Source organism: Pagrus major, chromosome 5, assembly GCF_040436345.1.
Source record: "Pagrus major chromosome 5, Pma_NU_1.0".
In the NCBI taxonomy this organism is placed as follows: domain Eukaryota; kingdom Metazoa; phylum Chordata; class Actinopteri; order Spariformes; family Sparidae; genus Pagrus; species Pagrus major.
The window spans coordinates 3,694,385-3,712,724 of NC_133219.1; the positions used below are offsets into that span (position 1 = coordinate 3,694,385).

Genomic DNA, 18,340 nt, shown 5'->3' on the forward strand with positions numbered 1-18,340 from the left:
CCACCCCTCAGCCATCAATCAGACCTGCTACTGACGACTTGCTCAACAGTAGCAGGGGTCACATCGTCACCATGGAGACCGCCTTTGAAAGTAGCCATATAAACGATATAGGGTGTTGTCATGAAACAAAAAGAAAGAGAAGGAAAGACAGAGAGAGGGAGAGAGGGACGGGCCAGGCCAGTGTTAGTTGTGTCCTCTTTGGACAGGACTGGGCTTCAGCTTGAGGGAAACAATACTGAGCTGAGTCAACCCCTCTCTCTGCAGAAAGAGTTCAACCAGTACAACAAAACAAGGCTCACAATGAGACATGGTTTGGCCAGTAGCAGCATTTTATTAAGACTCAAATATCACACTGTTACTGTTGTCCACCTCTGATAGGCTATGGTGTGATTGTTTAGATATATTTTCATTTTTTTAAGAACTGACCAGAATGATCATTATTGTTATTCTGACTTTAAGTAGTCAGTTTTTAGGGTTAAAATGCTGTTGGACAGTGTCACAGGCATGACAGTATAATTCTGTGACATACAGTATAGTTTGCTGACTGTAAAGGCTTGAGTTTATCAGGTTCAGTGCAAAGGTTTTCAGGTTTGTACATTATATTTGTATTTAGTTTTTGTATTTTAGTAGTTCTTGAGTCCTTTGATTTGCCCATTCCTTCTTCCTGTGTTTCTGCTACCTAACTTTTTTTTTCTTTGATTTTGACTTCTGGATTTTATATTGTTTAAGTTTGGACTTTTTTTCAGCTTTGTGTTATTAAAACTTGCTTTTTGTTCTGTTGCCTCCCTGCCTGTGTGTCTTGTGTTTGAGTCCCTTTGTATAACCGTGACAGTACAAACCAACCAAAACTATGGACTACGGAGGATTTTAATGAGGACTGCTCTGTTTTTTAAAGACTGTACTTGGTAATCAAAGGCTCTGTGGACTGCAAGGTTGTGAAGGTTGTTTGTTTATGACTTAATGGAAAGGACTCATTTGTCTAAACCAAAGCTTTTGAACTTTCCTTTAATGGTTCAGAATTTAACTTTTAATTGTCATAATTTAATTGTCAGCTAGCAGCCAGCCTGCTAGCCTGCGTCCAGCTCCTCGTCAGCATTGTTGCCTAGCACTTTAGTCTCACTGCCCAGTGCCATAGAGGTCCCGTTGCCCAGCGCACCCGAGCCCCAGCTGCCCAGTGCCCCAGAGTCTCCGCTGCCCTCATCTGCTCCTGGCTTTGCCAAAACCCCATCTGGTCCAGAGCCTCTTCCTGATTCAGCTGAAACAAATCCTGCTTCTGGGTTGGCTGACATGCTGTTTTCCATGTCACGGGTCCTTGATGACGCCTCTGTTCCTCCTGCATCAGGGATCCCAGCCGATGTCTCGCCTCCTCCTTGGTTAGCCAACATCTTGTCTCTTCATGGCCCAGCTGACTCCAGCCTGAGGCCATCAGTCATCCATCCCTACTGAACCACAGCCAGACCTCCAGCTGCCCACCTACAACCCTGCCTCATGCCCCAGTCCTGGTGCCCAGTCACTGGCCTCCTGCTTTAGTGTCAAACTGCTAGGCTCTGGTCTAGAGCTTCGGTCTTTGCTGCCAGCCTCAGGAGGGCTTCCGCATTGGCTGCCAGCTGTCTGTTTGCCCCGTTGACCTGCTTCACCCCTTGGCCCTGCCTACAGGTCACCACCTAGACCTGCTGTAACCTTTGGCCATGCCTCCTAGTCCCCCTTCAGACCTGTTTTGCCCCTCAGTCCTGCCCCCCAGATGCTCCACCCTTTGCCCATGCCTTCTGATCTCCCTACGTTTCTGTGACTCTGAGTATGTCATTAATTTATCAAGCTGTTGCACTCAACGGGTGGACCTTGTTCCGGGCCAACAGAGTGCAGGACTACAGCAGGATGAGGAGAGGTGGACTCTGTGTTTATATCATTGATGCTTGGTGCTCACACTTATTTAAAGTGGATGGGCAATGTTTCCCTGCTGTTGGACTTCTACTATGAAGATGCCAACTATCTTTTCATTCTTCATCATCCTGTTGCTGATGTTTACATTCACCCAGGAGTAGACTGGCAATCTGGCACACCGGAACAAATCCCACAGGATCTGACCCGGCCGGTCAGAGATGGCAAATGCCAGAGCCAAATTTCACTCCCAGTACACCCCTGGCTGTGAGGCAACTCTAACCAAAATAAAAAGCAAGATGTTCAGCAATGCAAGAGATGAAAACATTTATGGTGCATACATATGCATGTGCACATTATTGCATATGCAAGGTACTTGAAAGAGCTGCAAACTGACTCTCTTAGAAAAGACAACTCTAAAGAAATTTCTGATTTGAGCAATATGGGACAACTGCCATGCTAGCAGCGATGTGAGGATGCACTTAGGCATTCGTTATTATGGAACCCACCTACGTTCTCGCAAAGACACGCCCCTCCAGTGCATTCAAGCGCTAGGATTAGCCAGCCGTGCAAGGCACCCACGTGGCATCATTGGATCACAAGAAGACAAAGCTATAGACTAGTACTTTAGCAATTATGCTGCCCAAATTATTGTTAGTGGTGGACAAAGTACTCAGCTCTTCTACTTAATTAAAAGTAGCAATACTATAGTGTAGAAATACTGCCTTACAAGTAAAATTCCTGCATGTATATGTTTCTGATAAAGTACAAAATGATGAGTATCAAAATATACTGCAGGTACCAAATGTATACTGTAGTTGAGTAAACAGTACAGTATTTTGCCCTTTGCCCTTTGTCAAAAAATGGATCAGAGTACAAGTTAGCAGAAAATGGAAATACTCAAAGAACGTGTAATTCAAAACTGTACTTCACTACAGTACTTGAGTAAATGTACTTAGTCACTTTCCACCACTAATTGCTATACAGAGTTATCAATAAATTGTTGTAGTAGCTTCATTGGGTCTGTTGCTTAATTGGATTTATGATCCACACCCTGTGATCAAACATGAGCGAAATTAATGCTCTTAGGGACATGCACTCACATCAGGTGGCCAAACTTTTTCTGTGTAGTTGTGTACATATTCAGGGAGGAGTTCACCAGATTGTTTTAGACAGTTCTTTATTAGCGGCCAGGTAGCCAATCTGCTGGACTCTTAAATGTTATTTTACTGAAACTATCTCGTCATGCAAGAAAATGCACCCTGCATATACTGTAGGTCCAGTCCCATTTCAAACTTTTAAAGTCTCCAGCTCATATGTATACCTTTTCTCAGTTGGCTCAACATGTTCATGATCTTCTATTAGCTGATGGAATGCAAATGAACAAAGTTCTCCCCTCACTTGCAATACTGTGGTTGCCCACTACTCCTAAATAGTTAGGGTGCAGAGGACTCATTCCTGGTAAATATGAAAATGTACTTTGCAAAAATATAAATAAAAAAGCATTTTATTGTGGTCAATACTGGATAAGGGAATACAGTTTTTAACACATTTTGGAATGCAGTCTTGATCTTGAGTCACTATTATATTCATTTTGGGTTGCTGTTGCCCCCCCCCGACTCTGACACCAATTTGCCAGATAATGTGGGGCTGGTGTTTAGACCTTCTTGGCTGACTGCCCGTAAACATGGTCAGTTCCTGTTGGGACACTGGTTGAACGTCCAATGACAAGGCAACGTCTTCAACCCAAGCATAGCTTGAATTTTGCTACTGCTGTTGGCTGTGCATTGATAGCAGGGCCAGCATGCCTTGCAGCACTACAGATGGCTCTTGATCTAATAGATGCCAAGCCAGTTTTTGTGTAGCGGCTGAGATGAAAGCACACTGGAAAAGACTTGTTGTTGATGGATGAAAACCTAGTTATTTATTGTTAATTTTAACGTTTTTCTTCTTCAGCTGAACCCGTATTGTCAATGACAGTGTGGAAAGATTTGTGCTGCGACTGTGGTGGTTAAACTCCAATCCTAGTGCTGAGCGGCTGGCCAATCCTGGCGCTTGGATGACTGGCCAATTCTAACACTTGAATGCTCCGGAGGGGCGTGTCTTTGCAAGAACTTAGGTGGTTTCCAGAATAACACGGCACTGTTATGCTCTTTGCTAATGTTAACATCTGTATGCTAACATGCTTATAGAGGCAATGGTGACATGCTGATGTTTATATGTATATAAATATATACATATATATATATATGTATATATATATATATATATATATATATGTGTGTGTGTGTGTGTGTGTGTGTGTGTTAGCTTGCTAACATCTGCTAAACAGTCCTTAGAACTGAACTCAGGATGCAGATAAGTAGTGTTAGCTAGTAGTCATTCATTTAGATTTGTTTTTCTAGATGGTAGATTGATTGTCCTTTGGTGCTTGAAATGTCCACAGCAGACTCATTCAAACAACAGACCTTCAAAATGAAAACTGCTAGAACATTGAATAAAGAAAGAGGATCTAAGGAACTCAAACAAAGGTTTGAATTTGTATTTGACATTGCTAATTCACAAATGCAATGATTGCTTTTTTTGCGATAACTTAAACATACAATGCAAAGGGGCACTGTGAGATTAAAAGGCATTCTGTGTATACTATATGTTGCCCTGTCAGTGCTAATAGGCCAGGACACAGTTTTAATGTGGTGGTTAAATTTTTTGTACATTAACACTTTCATGGGTTTTAATGCAGTAACACAGAGGTGACAGTGGGGAAAACGCTTATATATGCCAACATAATAATATGATATGGTTGAAGCTGTTGTCAATTTCATCAAAAGAAGTCTCAGTTTATGTACTGAACCTATCTAAAACCAAATCAAGCCTAATTTAAAAAATAATATGTAAGAAATTGTGTACTTACAATGTAAAATGTTTTCTACCATTTTGAAACCAGACATATCATTAACTTCTGGGAGAGTCAGAGAGAATGTCAGCAAATAAGTTTAACCTGAACAAAAACTAAAACGTTACCATATCTGTGATTTTGCGTTGGTTCCTGAGTCATGTCAAATATATATTTTTATTAGCAATGGTAGCTGTTAAATAGTGTTAATAATTTTGACCACAGAGTTCATTTGTGTCTATTCATGCAAGTGGTTATTCACCCCAAGCCAGATTACTGTACATGTAGCCATAGGCGAGAGAGCAATGGCTGAGGGTGAGTCTGTGTTTGAATTCTGATCAAATTCTTAGTAAACTCAGCACTCACTAGCAACTCCAGTTCTCGCTCTTCTTTTCCCCCTCTCCTCTCTGTTATGTTACACTCAAGAAATAAAGTACATTTCCCCTCCAGCTCCAGCTAGCAGATATCATCACAGAATATAAACACCCGACAATGGAGGTCACATCCTCGGTTCTCTGCTGCAGTCGGGTTGATAAACGGGAGTAAAAAATAAATCCACTTTTTAATCCCAAAAATTAAAAAATAATCTGAGCTCTGAGATTATTTGATAATCTGAGCTCTCCTCTCTTCTCTCAACACCCTGCAAACATTCTTTTGTTTTTATAGAGAGACCCCTGTAGCAGCAGAAGTGGCATATTGTGCTGTATATTTAAAAGCTACATTTATAAGTCTAAATATAGAAGTAAAACAAACGCCATCACTATTGGTGATTAGGTTTACGCTGTCCGTCCTGACAGTTTTTTCCTCAGTGTTTTACCCTATTCATTTCTCCTCAGTGCAAATACTGACAAGCAAATGCTTGGGTTTCCTCAGCAACGTCCAAGCCCGGGTGTGATTGAAGGAGAAAGTTGTTGTTCAGTTAGATGAATAGGTGACAGGCGAGGAGGGCACGAGGGAGAGTGATGTCCAGAAGTCTCAGTCTTGTTTCGGTGGGCTCTTGTCCAACTTTTCACACTGAGAGTGGACACCTAGGTGGAATATTAATGGGTGGCTTTGTCTCAACCAACTTTTGTCTGGATCACTGAATTCTGGGCTTTAGGGATGTTAAGGCTTCACTCCAGCAGTCTTACTTTCAAATACATCAGTCGCTGCTTGTGTTTAAAGCCACACTGTGCAAGATGTTCATGTTAAAGGACTATTCCAAGTGTCATAATGTTGTAATCACTAAGTTTGTTGATAAGTTCTACATGGCCATGAACAGGCCACTATCATAATGAATAGGGAGCCATAAGAGAGCGATAACTTAATTTTTAATTGTCACTAGGACATAAACCTGTAAGTGTAGAATCATAAGTCAAATCTGATAAGTAAGTACGCTTTTTTTATATGAGCTGTGATTCAAAAGATCAATGGCATTCAGGGACATCAAGCATCATTGAGGGTTGACAGCAAATCAAAGAAACATGAATTTATGTATGCGTAATGGTACGCAAAGGAGAAATGATATCATGGTCAACCAAAAACTTCCAAAACAGAAAAATACTTCGCACATCAATTTCATGAGCAAGCAAAGCCAAAGCAAACATACATTTAATATTTAACATTTCTGACCTCCATCAGGCAATTTTGAAGGTCTATTACGGAAACATTTCAAATAAATTTCACTTTGTTTGCAACCAAAAATTTCCACCAACTCCATTGATAATATCCATCTAGAGAAATATCTGACACTTAAGTAGACACAGCTTAAGCAAAATACTGCTGAAATAAATTATTACCATCAAACAACATCTGCAAACCTACAAGAATTGTGATCTATAGAGGTAGGAATATAAGCTTAAACATTGGTGGTCTTCCAACAGTATGCTAGATTCACCCTCTAGCTCTCATGCTCGCTCGACTAGCCATGGCGGTCACATGACCCTCACCTTGCAGGTTGTAAGTCCTTATTGCCTTGTTAATATTCCTCAAATTGTGCTTATTTAAGGTGTAACTGATCCAGTGTGTAAAGTGTAGCTAATTTAGCTTAAATATTTGTTTGTTTACATTAGGCAAGAAACACCTGACTGCTTCTGTTTCGTGACCTTTCTTATTAGTGATGTTGCCATGTTCCCATGTTGCTCAGATTTCATCATCACCATCATAAATGTTAGAAATGACAGTCAAATCTACAAAATAAGACCCAAGTTGGAATAAACTGGAGTTATGGAACAAGTAAACTAAATGATTAATATTGTTTATCAAGGTGTATGTATGAAATATAGGTTTATATCTGTGATTGAAAATCATGACTGACAGTTGTCCTCAGTTTATTTCAGTCACCCGTGGCTTTTGCTACTTGCTTGACACACCTTAGTTTCTCTCTCTTTTGCCCAAGTCTAAATTTTAGGATTCTGTGTTTACTTCTGTGATTAATACAATTACTTGGTCATTAATCTGTTAATCTGCAACTACCTGTGAAAAGCATTTGGCAGGTGTATTGAGAATATAGATGCATTTGATGTCAAAGGGCTTACAAAAGCTTTTCAAACATTTTGCACAGACCACCAGATGAAAGTCATCCACACAGACAAACTTAAATGCTTTTACTGTGCACAGCTTAAATGAGTAGTACTAATCTTTTATTGACTGTGAAGTACAGCAATAAAACAGATGTCCCAGTTAACTTTAGAGAGTCTTACAGAGGGCATACAGAAGGGCTATGTGGTAAAAATGTCTGCAACCCTGCTGCTCTTGATGAACTCTCTGTGCCAAATGCTTGACACTGCTTGCGTAAGTTGGGTTCTTTTAAAAAATGACTGCATTTGCATGACAAAGGCTGATGGCATCAGGGTACTAAGGAGGGAGGGAGGGGTGGGGGGCCTGAGGGGAGGCAAGAGACAGACTGGGACTCTTGGACAGACGCACTAGAATCACTGGCTCTCTCCCAGTCAGGAGACCAGAAACTGGATATGCTGGATATAGAAGCCAAGGCACTGGAGGAAGAGTCTGGACCAGATTTGGGTTTGATCATACCACACATGGAGTTTTACTCAAAGAGATTGAATACCGCTTTGGGGGAAAATGGGGATTCTACAACTGAGAGTGCAGATCTGGACCTTTTTCTAAAGTGAGGTACATCTGGATCAAGCAGAAATATTATTTCCGAGGTAAGCTCAGTGGTTTATTTTAGTTGGAGACTACTACTTGCTCAGAGATGACTGGAGCCCTGCAAACTGGACTCATACTCTTCTCATTTGTGGTAATAACCTCCTTATTCTCTACATAATGTAACAAGATACATGCAAACAGTTTTCAGTGTGTTTCATTTTTCACTTGTATTAAGATTTCATTGTTGTGTTTGCAAACGTTATTTTTTTTACACCTGGAATTGTCACCCATCTATTTTCAATTGACACCGACTTTTGCTTTTGATCCCAACTTCATTAAATATGTAGGGAATTGCTCTACAGCAACTGTAAAATAAGAAAATAAACTCTTTGTCCTGTAGGTGGTATGTGGGGGTGAGCCAACACATGCTGGGCCAGACAGAGTGGGGGACTCTCATGGTGAGACTACTAATAACTTTTAGTGGCCAGCAGTTTCAATTCATAGCACTGGCTTCCCTTGTCTGTCCACTCCATCCATTAAAAAGTCATTAAATATATATTTGTTTGTTTCACTTTTTTCATTCATAATTTTTGTGTGTGATTGTTATCTGTGTCTAACTTGTAGGACATGACAGACTGGTCCATCTGACTTCTCATTGGGCCTTCCAGCTGGTCAATGACTCACTGGCCTTCTCCAGGGCTGACAGCTTCTGCAGAGGCCAGTTCAGCTCCCTTACCACCCTGGACGAGTCAAAGGACCAGGAAGGAGCCTTGGAGCTGATTCAGCAGACTGGACTTCGCTCACCTATCTGGGTTGGGAATCCCATCAAAACAGCCTCCAAGCCTGTGGCCCTTTCCAAACAATGTGAGTGAAATCAGTGGCCCTACAAGCTGAAAAAATAAGTAAGGTAATTCAAAACGTACGATTTAATCGATGACTTCTTCTTCTACTCTTGTTTAGATTTACAGTTCTCAGCTCTAAACTTCCCAAAGGAATCGCGAGATGGGTTCACTCGTGTCAACATGTCCTTTCTTGCCCTGTCGTCCGTCACTGTGTGTGTTCGTGTTCAGTGGAACCCAGAGTGGAATGAGGTGTCCACCATCTTCTCCTACGCTGCACCTGTCTTTATCAATGAGTTCCAGCTAAGGGGCCAAGTGGACATGCAGGGACGCATCCTTCTGGCCCTCATCATCCATGGGAAGCACCTGCCATACAAGGCGTCCTTCTCCAACGACGGAGCTTGGCATCATATCTGTGTCACATGGCGCCGGAGCAGTGGCGACTGGGCAATCTATGTGGATGGGGACAGGAAAGACATGGGCTCAGGCACAGATACTTCCAGGGATATCTATGGGGATGGGATATTCATTCTGGGCCAGGACCAAGATTCATTTGGAGGAAATTTCACAGAGCCATTTTCTGGAAATATCACTGACTTGAATGTTTGGAATATTACTCTGGAAAAAAGGCATATCCTCGCTATCAATGCATGTTCACCCATGACCAAGGAAATGCTTTTCAGTTGGAACCTTGACCATCTAAGCAGTCACTCAGTGGTCAAAGAGGTGCAGGTGTTTTTGTTTTGCCCAGGTAAGATCATGTTTTTCATAGTCCCATTTCAGTGACTGTCTCTTTCAGGTAAGCATCTCATAATAGATCGCTTCAAAAAGGGTCCAAAAAATGTCTGGTGGGAGGCAGGGCACACTGTAAGTGAGTGTTCCAACTGAAAACCGCAGCTGCATTGATGGGGGCATGTTTTGGGTACTGTTGAGACAATAAAATACAGTCCAGTAGGTCCGGTTTGAGTAACAGATCCATGAGTAGTTGTTTTTGTGGATGTTATGAAACTGGATCTGACTATTCCAGAAAGTTATCACTATGATGGTCTTTTTATCATCATTTAACTTCTGTTGCAGAGATTGCAAGACAAGCAGTAGAGATACAGAGCTGACAGGATAAAGTAATCTATGAGGAATGTCTACTTGCATGTAATTGATTGGCTTATGCAGTGCCTTGACAGATGACGTTGTATTGCGTTAAACATTGCGCCAGGTTAAACTTTTGCTAGTCTTCACTGTATTTTTCATCATTGGAACACAGGATGTGTCATTCAAGTTGCACCATTCAAAAGAAAGAATGGGCTGCTCTGCTTTTTTTTTTCACCTAGAACTAATGTAGGAAAGGTATGGAAGCCATGGGAGGCAAATAAATGGATGCAATAAAGGATTATTTACAGGCAATTCATGTGCATTTTACCTCCAAGATTGTTGGAGTTTGTTTCCACCCTGTCAGATCACAATATGATACGTTACAGTATGACTTTATTGTAAGTTTATAATGAAATTAATGTTGCATCCTAAGGCAGTTCCATTGATGAAATAAGTAATAATTTAAACATTCATGACATATTGTAGGACTTAAACTGAGCTAATCCATGATGCAGTCTATAGCCAAGCAGCACACTTTTGGACTTTGGAGTACAAAATTATTATAACCAATAGAAGTAAGGACCAAAACTACAAAAATAATACCCAAGTTATAACGAACTGGAATGATATTTTAAGTTACATTTTTTGGGTCACGTGAAAACAAAGGTAGTCAAACTCAAGCTGATGGAGCTGGATGCCCACACTAAGACACCTGAGGAAAGCTTCTGACATCTTGTAAAACTAATGCATCAGGTTTGAGACAACATAAACCAAATCAGCCAAAGGATGTCAAGAGGAGTCTGAGTCTCAAGTCTGAGAAAATAGCACTGGGGATGTCTCTTGAGAGACACTATCAGTTGCATTATGGCCAATCTAAAATGGGGACCAAAAGTCCAAAAAGTCATTCCAGCAGAATGTCGAACTTGGAGGAGTGTAGCTTTACCATCATCAAACAAGCTTCTTGTGAGTTTTTAAATTGCTTTTTAGCAAATGTTTTCTTAGTCTTTATGACCATAGAAATCAAAATATAATGTCCCCTTCCTCTCCTGGATTTTACTGTATATTATTAAGTCCACTTCCTCCTCATCACCCATCATACTGTATCTTCCATATATGTTTATGCATATTTTTTTCCATAAAGCACTACAACTTAAAGTTGACTACTGTGTGCAGTACTGTAGTTCTCCTTTATTCCGTATGTCAATATATTTCCATATTTTATTATTCATGTTACAGTATTGTTCATATATTTAGCACTGACTTTCATTCTTAACATTCTCTTCCATTAATGTCTCATTTTCCTACTCTGTTTTCTTGTTTTTTGTGTTTCAGCTCACATTTTTGGGTCTAATGGGTAGCATTACTTATCCAGTGGTTTCTCTACGATGCCTGTGTCACAGTATTAGAGCCACTCAGAAATAATTCCTTCCTATAAAAGGCCTGTAAACCCAGACAGTGTGAAACTGAACAGTCTGACATAGAGACACCTCTAGAAACACATTACGTTGACTAAGTGGACAGAATGAAGGGGAGTGAAAGTGGATCCGAGAAGCAGGAAGGGAGGGATGGATGGAGGGGATTCCCACATCTCTGACAGTGTGTGGGTAGCTTGGGGAAGAACAGAGCTCCATGCAGTGGTGAACAGGAACTCCCCCACTGTCTGATATTCTTTCACTCTTACAAGATCCATGAGGTCAAGTTTTTTAGTAATAAAAAAAGCTTAAAGCTTAATATATTTTAATTTGTAATAAATTCATGGTTCTTTGATTTGCTGTCAACGCTCAATGACGCTTGATGTTCCTGAATGCCACTGATCTTTTGAATCAAAGCTCATATTTAGCTCATCCTTTGGTCATATTTTTCAGCAATGAGGACATTTAGACATACTCAAGCTGACCCTCGTCTTTTGTGCGTCACTGCACTTGAATGTGTGTGTGTGTGTATGTGTGTGTGTGTGTGTGTGTGTGTGTGTGTGTGTGTGTGTGTGTGTGTGTGTGTGTGTGTGTGTGCGTGCATGCATGTGTGTGTGTGTAGCAGGACATCAGCAGATGGAGCTGCAGGACTGCAGGACGCTGCAGGGCTGGTCAGATCAGCTCCCACTGTTTGGCCAGACAGACTGTTCAGATCTGCTGCCGTTCATCTGCAGAAGCAGCAGAGGTGAGTCTAACACAACACACTGTCCAAAATAAAAGGGGTGGTCAGGTTTTGTCAGGGTTATTGTGACCGGACATGTTGACTCTAAGGTAAATTCATTATGGTGTAGCCTGCATCAAGTGATTCAATGGATTAGACAAAAACTGAAGTACAGGACCTCAAATATTCATATTCACAAATGTCAATCTGCCAATGAAGTGAGAACATTTGAATTAAATTATAGCAGAGACAAGGTCATTTCGTGATCATTTTTTCCAGGGCTGTAGCCAGGATTTTAGAAATACTGAGTCATGAGTCCAAATACAATATATAAATGTAACCAAAACCCCTTCAGAAAAAGCAACCAGACTCAAAAACAAACAAACAAACAAAAAAAGAAATCCTGTAAAATCTTGTTATTTTTTACTGTATGTTTAATATTCATTCAGTTACCTGTGGTCAGTGTTTTCTGTTTCATGTCTTTTTGACATTCCTGTGCACTTAAAGGGTAACCACCAATTGTGTTTACAGTTCTTGGGGAGTACTACTGCATATGTGAAAAAAGTGTTATAAAGCCTTTTGTGGCTCCTGAAGAAGCTGCTTCAGGTTTTTAGTCCACTGGTCTGGCGTTACACTCCTACACATATAACACTGTTGGACTCATTATGGACAGTTTAAAAACAAATGATAGAAATTGTTACAGCAGAACCAAAGAAATCACATTTTTATTCCAAGCATTCTTCATCCTTTTCAAAACCTTTCACCTACATTACCCACAATGCAACTTAGCCACTGAGTGACATCACTGGAGGTAATTTATCAGAGTACATGCAACTTCCTCTGGAGTCACAAAAGGCTTTATACCACGTTTTTCACATATACAGCAGTACTCTCCATATGAAGGTTAGGATGTTGGATAAATTAATTGAAAACTAATAGCGGTCAGTTAAATACATTTACTTTTTAATTAAAATATAATTTCATGGGAATTAAATTCTATTTCAATTGAAATATAAAACCATTACTTATCAATATATATTTCATTTCATTTTAAAATAAAGTTTCAATGCATGGAAATAAAATGCATTGTAACTTTTAATATAAAACTATGACTTATTAATTAACTATATTTCAATACTAAAGTATTATTGCATCCTTTAGGTTGATTTACTGCAATCATAACTTCATTCCACAGCTCTATTCACTAATATTCTTCTTCTTAAATGAAAATGGCAGAGTGTTTCATCTAACCTGTCAATCAAACTCACACACAATCAGTGAGATCTGGACTCAAACTAGCATGCAGAAATTGACACTGAAACTCCAGTGTGGTGTTTTGCTCAAGACTTAAGAAGGGCAGAGGAGACGAAGAAACAAGACGGAGATAATCAAGCCCAGATCTCACTGATGGGCATGGTGAAAATGAAGGTGAATTGAACTGCAAGGTGCTAACTTTGTTTTTCCAAAAACATATAATCTAAATTTATATGTAGAGTCAGCATTTTTATTTTAGCTGAATATCAGTCAGAGAATTAAAATGTATTTAATAGGAGGTTCAGTTTCATGGATGTTTCTTTACTGCATAGTCTTGCTTAAACACAACAGGCTATAGGCCTACATATGAAAACGTCTTCATGTAGCTACATGAGTAAACGGTGGCCATCTGATCATGCTGATACGGGACATGATGTGAAGTCACTTGATTTTGCGGGAGAATGTTGACCTGTGACTTTGAGTGGTTCCTGTCAGTGGTTAGTAGAATGACAAATGACAAAATGAAGAATAGAAATGTATCAAATATTAGCCTGCTGTAATTACATTATAATAATTGAGCCTTAAGTGAGGAAAGTCTATCCTTGTCAGCATGGAGGTCAGAGGTCAGTTTCTGCTGGGAGTTCATTATTTTATTCTAGGATGCTTCAGTGGCTCAGGGTTGGCCAGCAAAAGGATGAGTTCTTTGAGCAGCAGAACATCCTGCCATTACATCATCCACGCTGATGTTATGTTGTTTTTGGCACAGAGCGATACCTGAAGATGAAGCAGATGAGTGATTCTCAGAACTCTCAGCCCACTGCCTTTATGAACCATCTGATGAAGCTTTCCAACAAAACCCAGGTAGACAACCCATATGTCTTCATTTAGATAACTGTCCCTTCTTTCCCCACTTCTTTAAATATTTCACTAGTTGAAACGTTCAACCTTACACAGAGTTCATTCTTGTCTTCAGTTTAACCAGAGAGAGTGTTTTAGGTGTATTCAGGGAAGCGCGTCCCATTTTTCTTTTTTCTTTTTATTATTTGATTACACCTTTCTGCATTAATGAGACATTCAATTGTATGTCTGATGTGTATTTCCACCAGAATGTGATATGTTTCTAAAGCTGATGCTGATATCAATATTTTAGATAAAAGCTTAATGTTTTATGTTGATATGAACAGATAATTTTCATGACGAATAATTCAAAACTAAATGTAATCATTTACAGAGACATTACCAGAATTTATTTTCAGCCGAACAGAAAAATAATGTAAAACAACATTTTAGAATAATTGTTGTAGTCAGTTAATAGCTCCCCAACAGTTGTGAGAAATTATACAACAAATATGTAATTAAATATACTAATCTCCCCCCATCCCCCTTTGGCTTCGGATTCGGTCTCATGAAAAATTGACCTCTGATTGTACTGTAAAAAATATAAAAACACATCATGACAAAATGGAAGAAGTAGCTATAATTCTGTTGAACTCGTTTTTTCCACCCCAAGGCAGAGTTGGGGCAGCAGCCGTCAGGGCTGAGCAGCCTGGTCCAGGCATCTGCCCTGCTGGACGTCTCTGTCCAGGCCCTGGAGGACACCCAGCAAGAGGGACTGCAGCCAACAGACATGGTGTCGCTCATACAGCTGTTGTCTCTGGCTGCTGATGTACCCATACAACCACTCACTGATGCCACCAACCACAGCCAGGAGAACATCAAGGAGCTTGGCCAACACTTCATCAGTGTGGCAGACAGCATCATCTGTGAAGACAACGCCCTCAAGTGGCAGGCCATCAAAGGGGTAGCATATATACACAGTAGCACTGCATGTTCTCACCTCATCTTCGGCCATGATACATTTTGTTTTGTGAAAGGGGTATTCCAGCAATTTAATTTTAGTGTTGCACTTTCAATTTCAAAGGTCAAATTTGAAGCTGCAGAGGCCAAGATATCCTGTCTAAGCCCCCAAAAACTGGTCTTTCAAACCCTATGCCCCAATCTGTAACATGGTCTTTCTGCTAGAAAAATGTAGTGTCAAAACCCAAGCCAAGATAACATCATCAGATTATTTTTAGAAACTTTAAAAAAATCCTCTTGAGCCACAGAAGACATTCTGCAGCTGTTTACACAGGCTGTGCAGAACTTTCTGTGAAAAGTAAACTATTCAGTGGAATAACCCTTTACAGACAGGATACCCTTTAGTTGTTTTTTTTTACAATCTACTAACATATTTCCCTATACTAAATCATTTTTATATACTCTTCACACTGTTTTCTTTCTTTCTCTTCAAAACCTTGTCACTCATTACACAGTGACCTAATGTATGGATTGTGCTATGTATTTTAGAAGTGATGCTCAAGTAGGCTTTATTATCCTAAATTCAGTCAAGTCATTCCAGTAATGCAATACAAAACAAATGTGTAAATATTCAGTAGACAGATAGGACAGATACAGATATAGATTTACTGCAGTGTCTTTTTGGCATTTGGCCACATGTTCTCTTCAATCCTGGCACGCTTCTGCAGATATGTCCAGACTTTCAACATTCATCGCATCCAGGAGAGACATTTGGTCATTTATCTATTGGGTTGGGGGTTTTTGTTGCAGAAAAATGTTGATAATTGCCATCTAGTCAGATGGATGGATGGATGGATGGATGGATGGATGGATGGATAGATAGATAGATAGATAGATAGATAGATAGATAGATAGATAGATAGATAGATAGATAGATAGATAGATAGATAGATAGATAGATAGATAGATAGATAGATAGACTGCTGCTATGTCAGCTCTTAAGCACTAGAGAGCAGTATGTTTCTATAGATACACTCTTATAAGAGCTCATCATCTGCAGCGGAATGATGAAGTTACAACAAGAATAGTAGAACAGAGCTTACAAATACTACAGCAGCCTCCATACTTCTGGAAAAAACAGATTTTTTAGAGGAAACCATACTCTAACTCAGTTCACAGTTACGATACATTGTGTTCTCTCCAAACTCTATTACCAAGTTCTATTTTAGCACTTCTACTTCTGCACTATTGATCTGTGCAACTTGATGAGGTTGCTTTCTGACAAGTGTTGCGTTTCTCTCAGCCCTTGCCTCCCTTCCCCCCAGGCTTCGAGCGCTCCAAGGTCACCTCAGCCCAGACTCAATGGATGAGCAGCACTTTGAAAAACTGTGGCTGTACTAATCCACAATCCTCCCTCACTCTGCTTCCGCCTCTGTCTCCAAGGCTCAGCTCTTAGATGGGCATGTTGAATTCAGAATGAGGCATTTCAAAACAGACAATGCAAAACCCACAATTGTACCCTGCATTGTAGGCCAGTCTATTGAAATGTGTGTGCCCTCTTCAGCCAAACTGTGCGTAGACCCTGGCAAACAGTGAACGGCACTGAAAGCATTTTCTTATTGTGTGGCATTTGAATGGCATTTTGAAATGTACCTTTTTAGCTTTGACTGTGCACAGCAGGCCAAAGAGTGTTGCTGCTGCTAAGATGCCAGTGCTTCGTGTGTTTTAGGTGGTGAACGGCCCCATGGATGTGGTCAAGAGTATCGACCGGATGGTGACCAGCCTGAGCCCTCGCTTACTGGCAGAGACTGATCACCTGACCATTCACAGCCCCAACATCAGTGAGTCACACACACTTGCACTGATATTAAATTAAAACACTTAAACAGAGATAGGAATTTTGAACTAAAGGAAGACACATTCAAGTTAGGTCTGGGTCCATCATGAAGGCCCTTTAGACAAATGGCTGCACTGAATGTAAAAAAAAAAAGCTAAATTATGTAATAGTTGACCTTTAAGAAGATAAGGTCCATTCACCAAGGGTTAGAATAATCACACAGTAAAGTTTGAAAAAAGTACTTCAAAGAGCAGTTTTTAAAAACCAATGATAGATTTTATATCCATGTTACTTTCTGCTATTTTTCATTATGTTTCATCAGCTTTATTTCATAATCATAATCATGGTTGACCAGACTATGTTTGCTAACAACGATCAGACAGTACCTTAACACCAAATCAAATCAAATGTTTCATGCATGATGTGATCAGCTACAGACAAATGCATCGATAATGTCTCTCAAAAACTCACATCCTAAGAACTGTGGACCTGCAGTATGGCCAGGAAAGGTTGCATTATTTTATCTTAAAGCCCTGTACAGCTCTTTAGAGGAAGCTTCAATGATAACTGATTAAAGGACAAGTTGACCCCAAAAATTAAAAAACATCCCCATTCTGATGGAAAGTTGGGTAAAGATTCATAGTCAGCAAAACAGTTCTGGAGCTTCACAGCAGAACAGTGTTGTAGCATTCTCCTAAACAACTGAAGTAGCTGGGGACTTATTTAAAACGTAAAGAAAAACAACACAAATGGCAAGTCTCCAGAAGCCCTGAGATGCCAAATTGATTTGAAAAGACATTATTTACACCCTTTTTAAAGCCACTGTAGCTGCTAAGGTAAAAGCATTATCACAATACGTCTGAAGCTCGTCTGCATGAGTTCGACTGTGTGACAAGACTGGGAATATTGCCTTGACATTTGGGGCTTCCAGAGACTTGGATTTTGCCATATAAGCTGTATGGAGCAATTTAATGCAACAGCTACTTCAGTTGTTCAGGAGAATGCTGCAACCCTGTTTTGCTGTGAAGTTCCAAAAATTTTTTATGGACTACGAAGCCACCAGCTTTCCATCAGCATGGGGGTGAGAAGAAACAACTGAATTTTCATTTTTGGATGAACCTAGCCTTTAAGGCATTCTCTGGTGAATTTGCTTACTCTGGGTTTGGTCAGGAGATCAATATTCAGGTTAATCTCTGCCCTTTAAATCAAACTATGGTTTATTATAGTATGACTTTTATTTTTGTAGCTCTGGCCAACAATGTACCCACCAACTACTGAGCTCTCTTAACCAAATAATGTCTAGTTGGGCAGAAACCTGAGCAGTCAGACAGTCAGACAGGTAGTAAACAAACCCACTGGTTAGTCAAACTTATTTAGAGGAGAAAATGAAGGTGAAAAATTATTCAAATTACTTATTTTTAAGTAGAATTATTGCTCAGACAAACATCGATTGCAGCAAACATCAGTTACAGTTACAGTACTGTAACTGCGATCAACTCAGACCAGCTGCTAGTTGGTGTGCAGCTG

At 40.1% G+C, this 18,340-nt stretch overlaps 1 protein-coding gene across 1 annotated transcript in view; it reads left to right on the forward strand.

The window, feature by feature from the left end:
- The first annotated feature begins 7,486 nt into the window (after nucleotides 1-7,486).
- Nucleotides 7,487-18,340, forward strand: part of adgrd2 (adhesion G protein-coupled receptor D2) — a 41,727-nt gene continuing 30,873 nt past the window's right edge. The window contains exons 1-8 of the mRNA XM_073465353.1: nucleotides 7,487-7,546; nucleotides 8,265-8,322; nucleotides 8,489-8,728; nucleotides 8,825-9,454; nucleotides 11,827-11,949; nucleotides 13,946-14,040; nucleotides 14,690-14,980; nucleotides 16,706-16,817. Of these exons, the coding sequence (XP_073321454.1) occupies nucleotides 7,487-7,546; nucleotides 8,265-8,322; nucleotides 8,489-8,728; nucleotides 8,825-9,454; nucleotides 11,827-11,949; nucleotides 13,946-14,040; nucleotides 14,690-14,980; nucleotides 16,706-16,817 (1,609 nt within the window). The remainder of the gene's footprint in view (nucleotides 7,547-8,264; nucleotides 8,323-8,488; nucleotides 8,729-8,824; nucleotides 9,455-11,826; nucleotides 11,950-13,945; nucleotides 14,041-14,689; nucleotides 14,981-16,705; nucleotides 16,818-18,340) is intronic.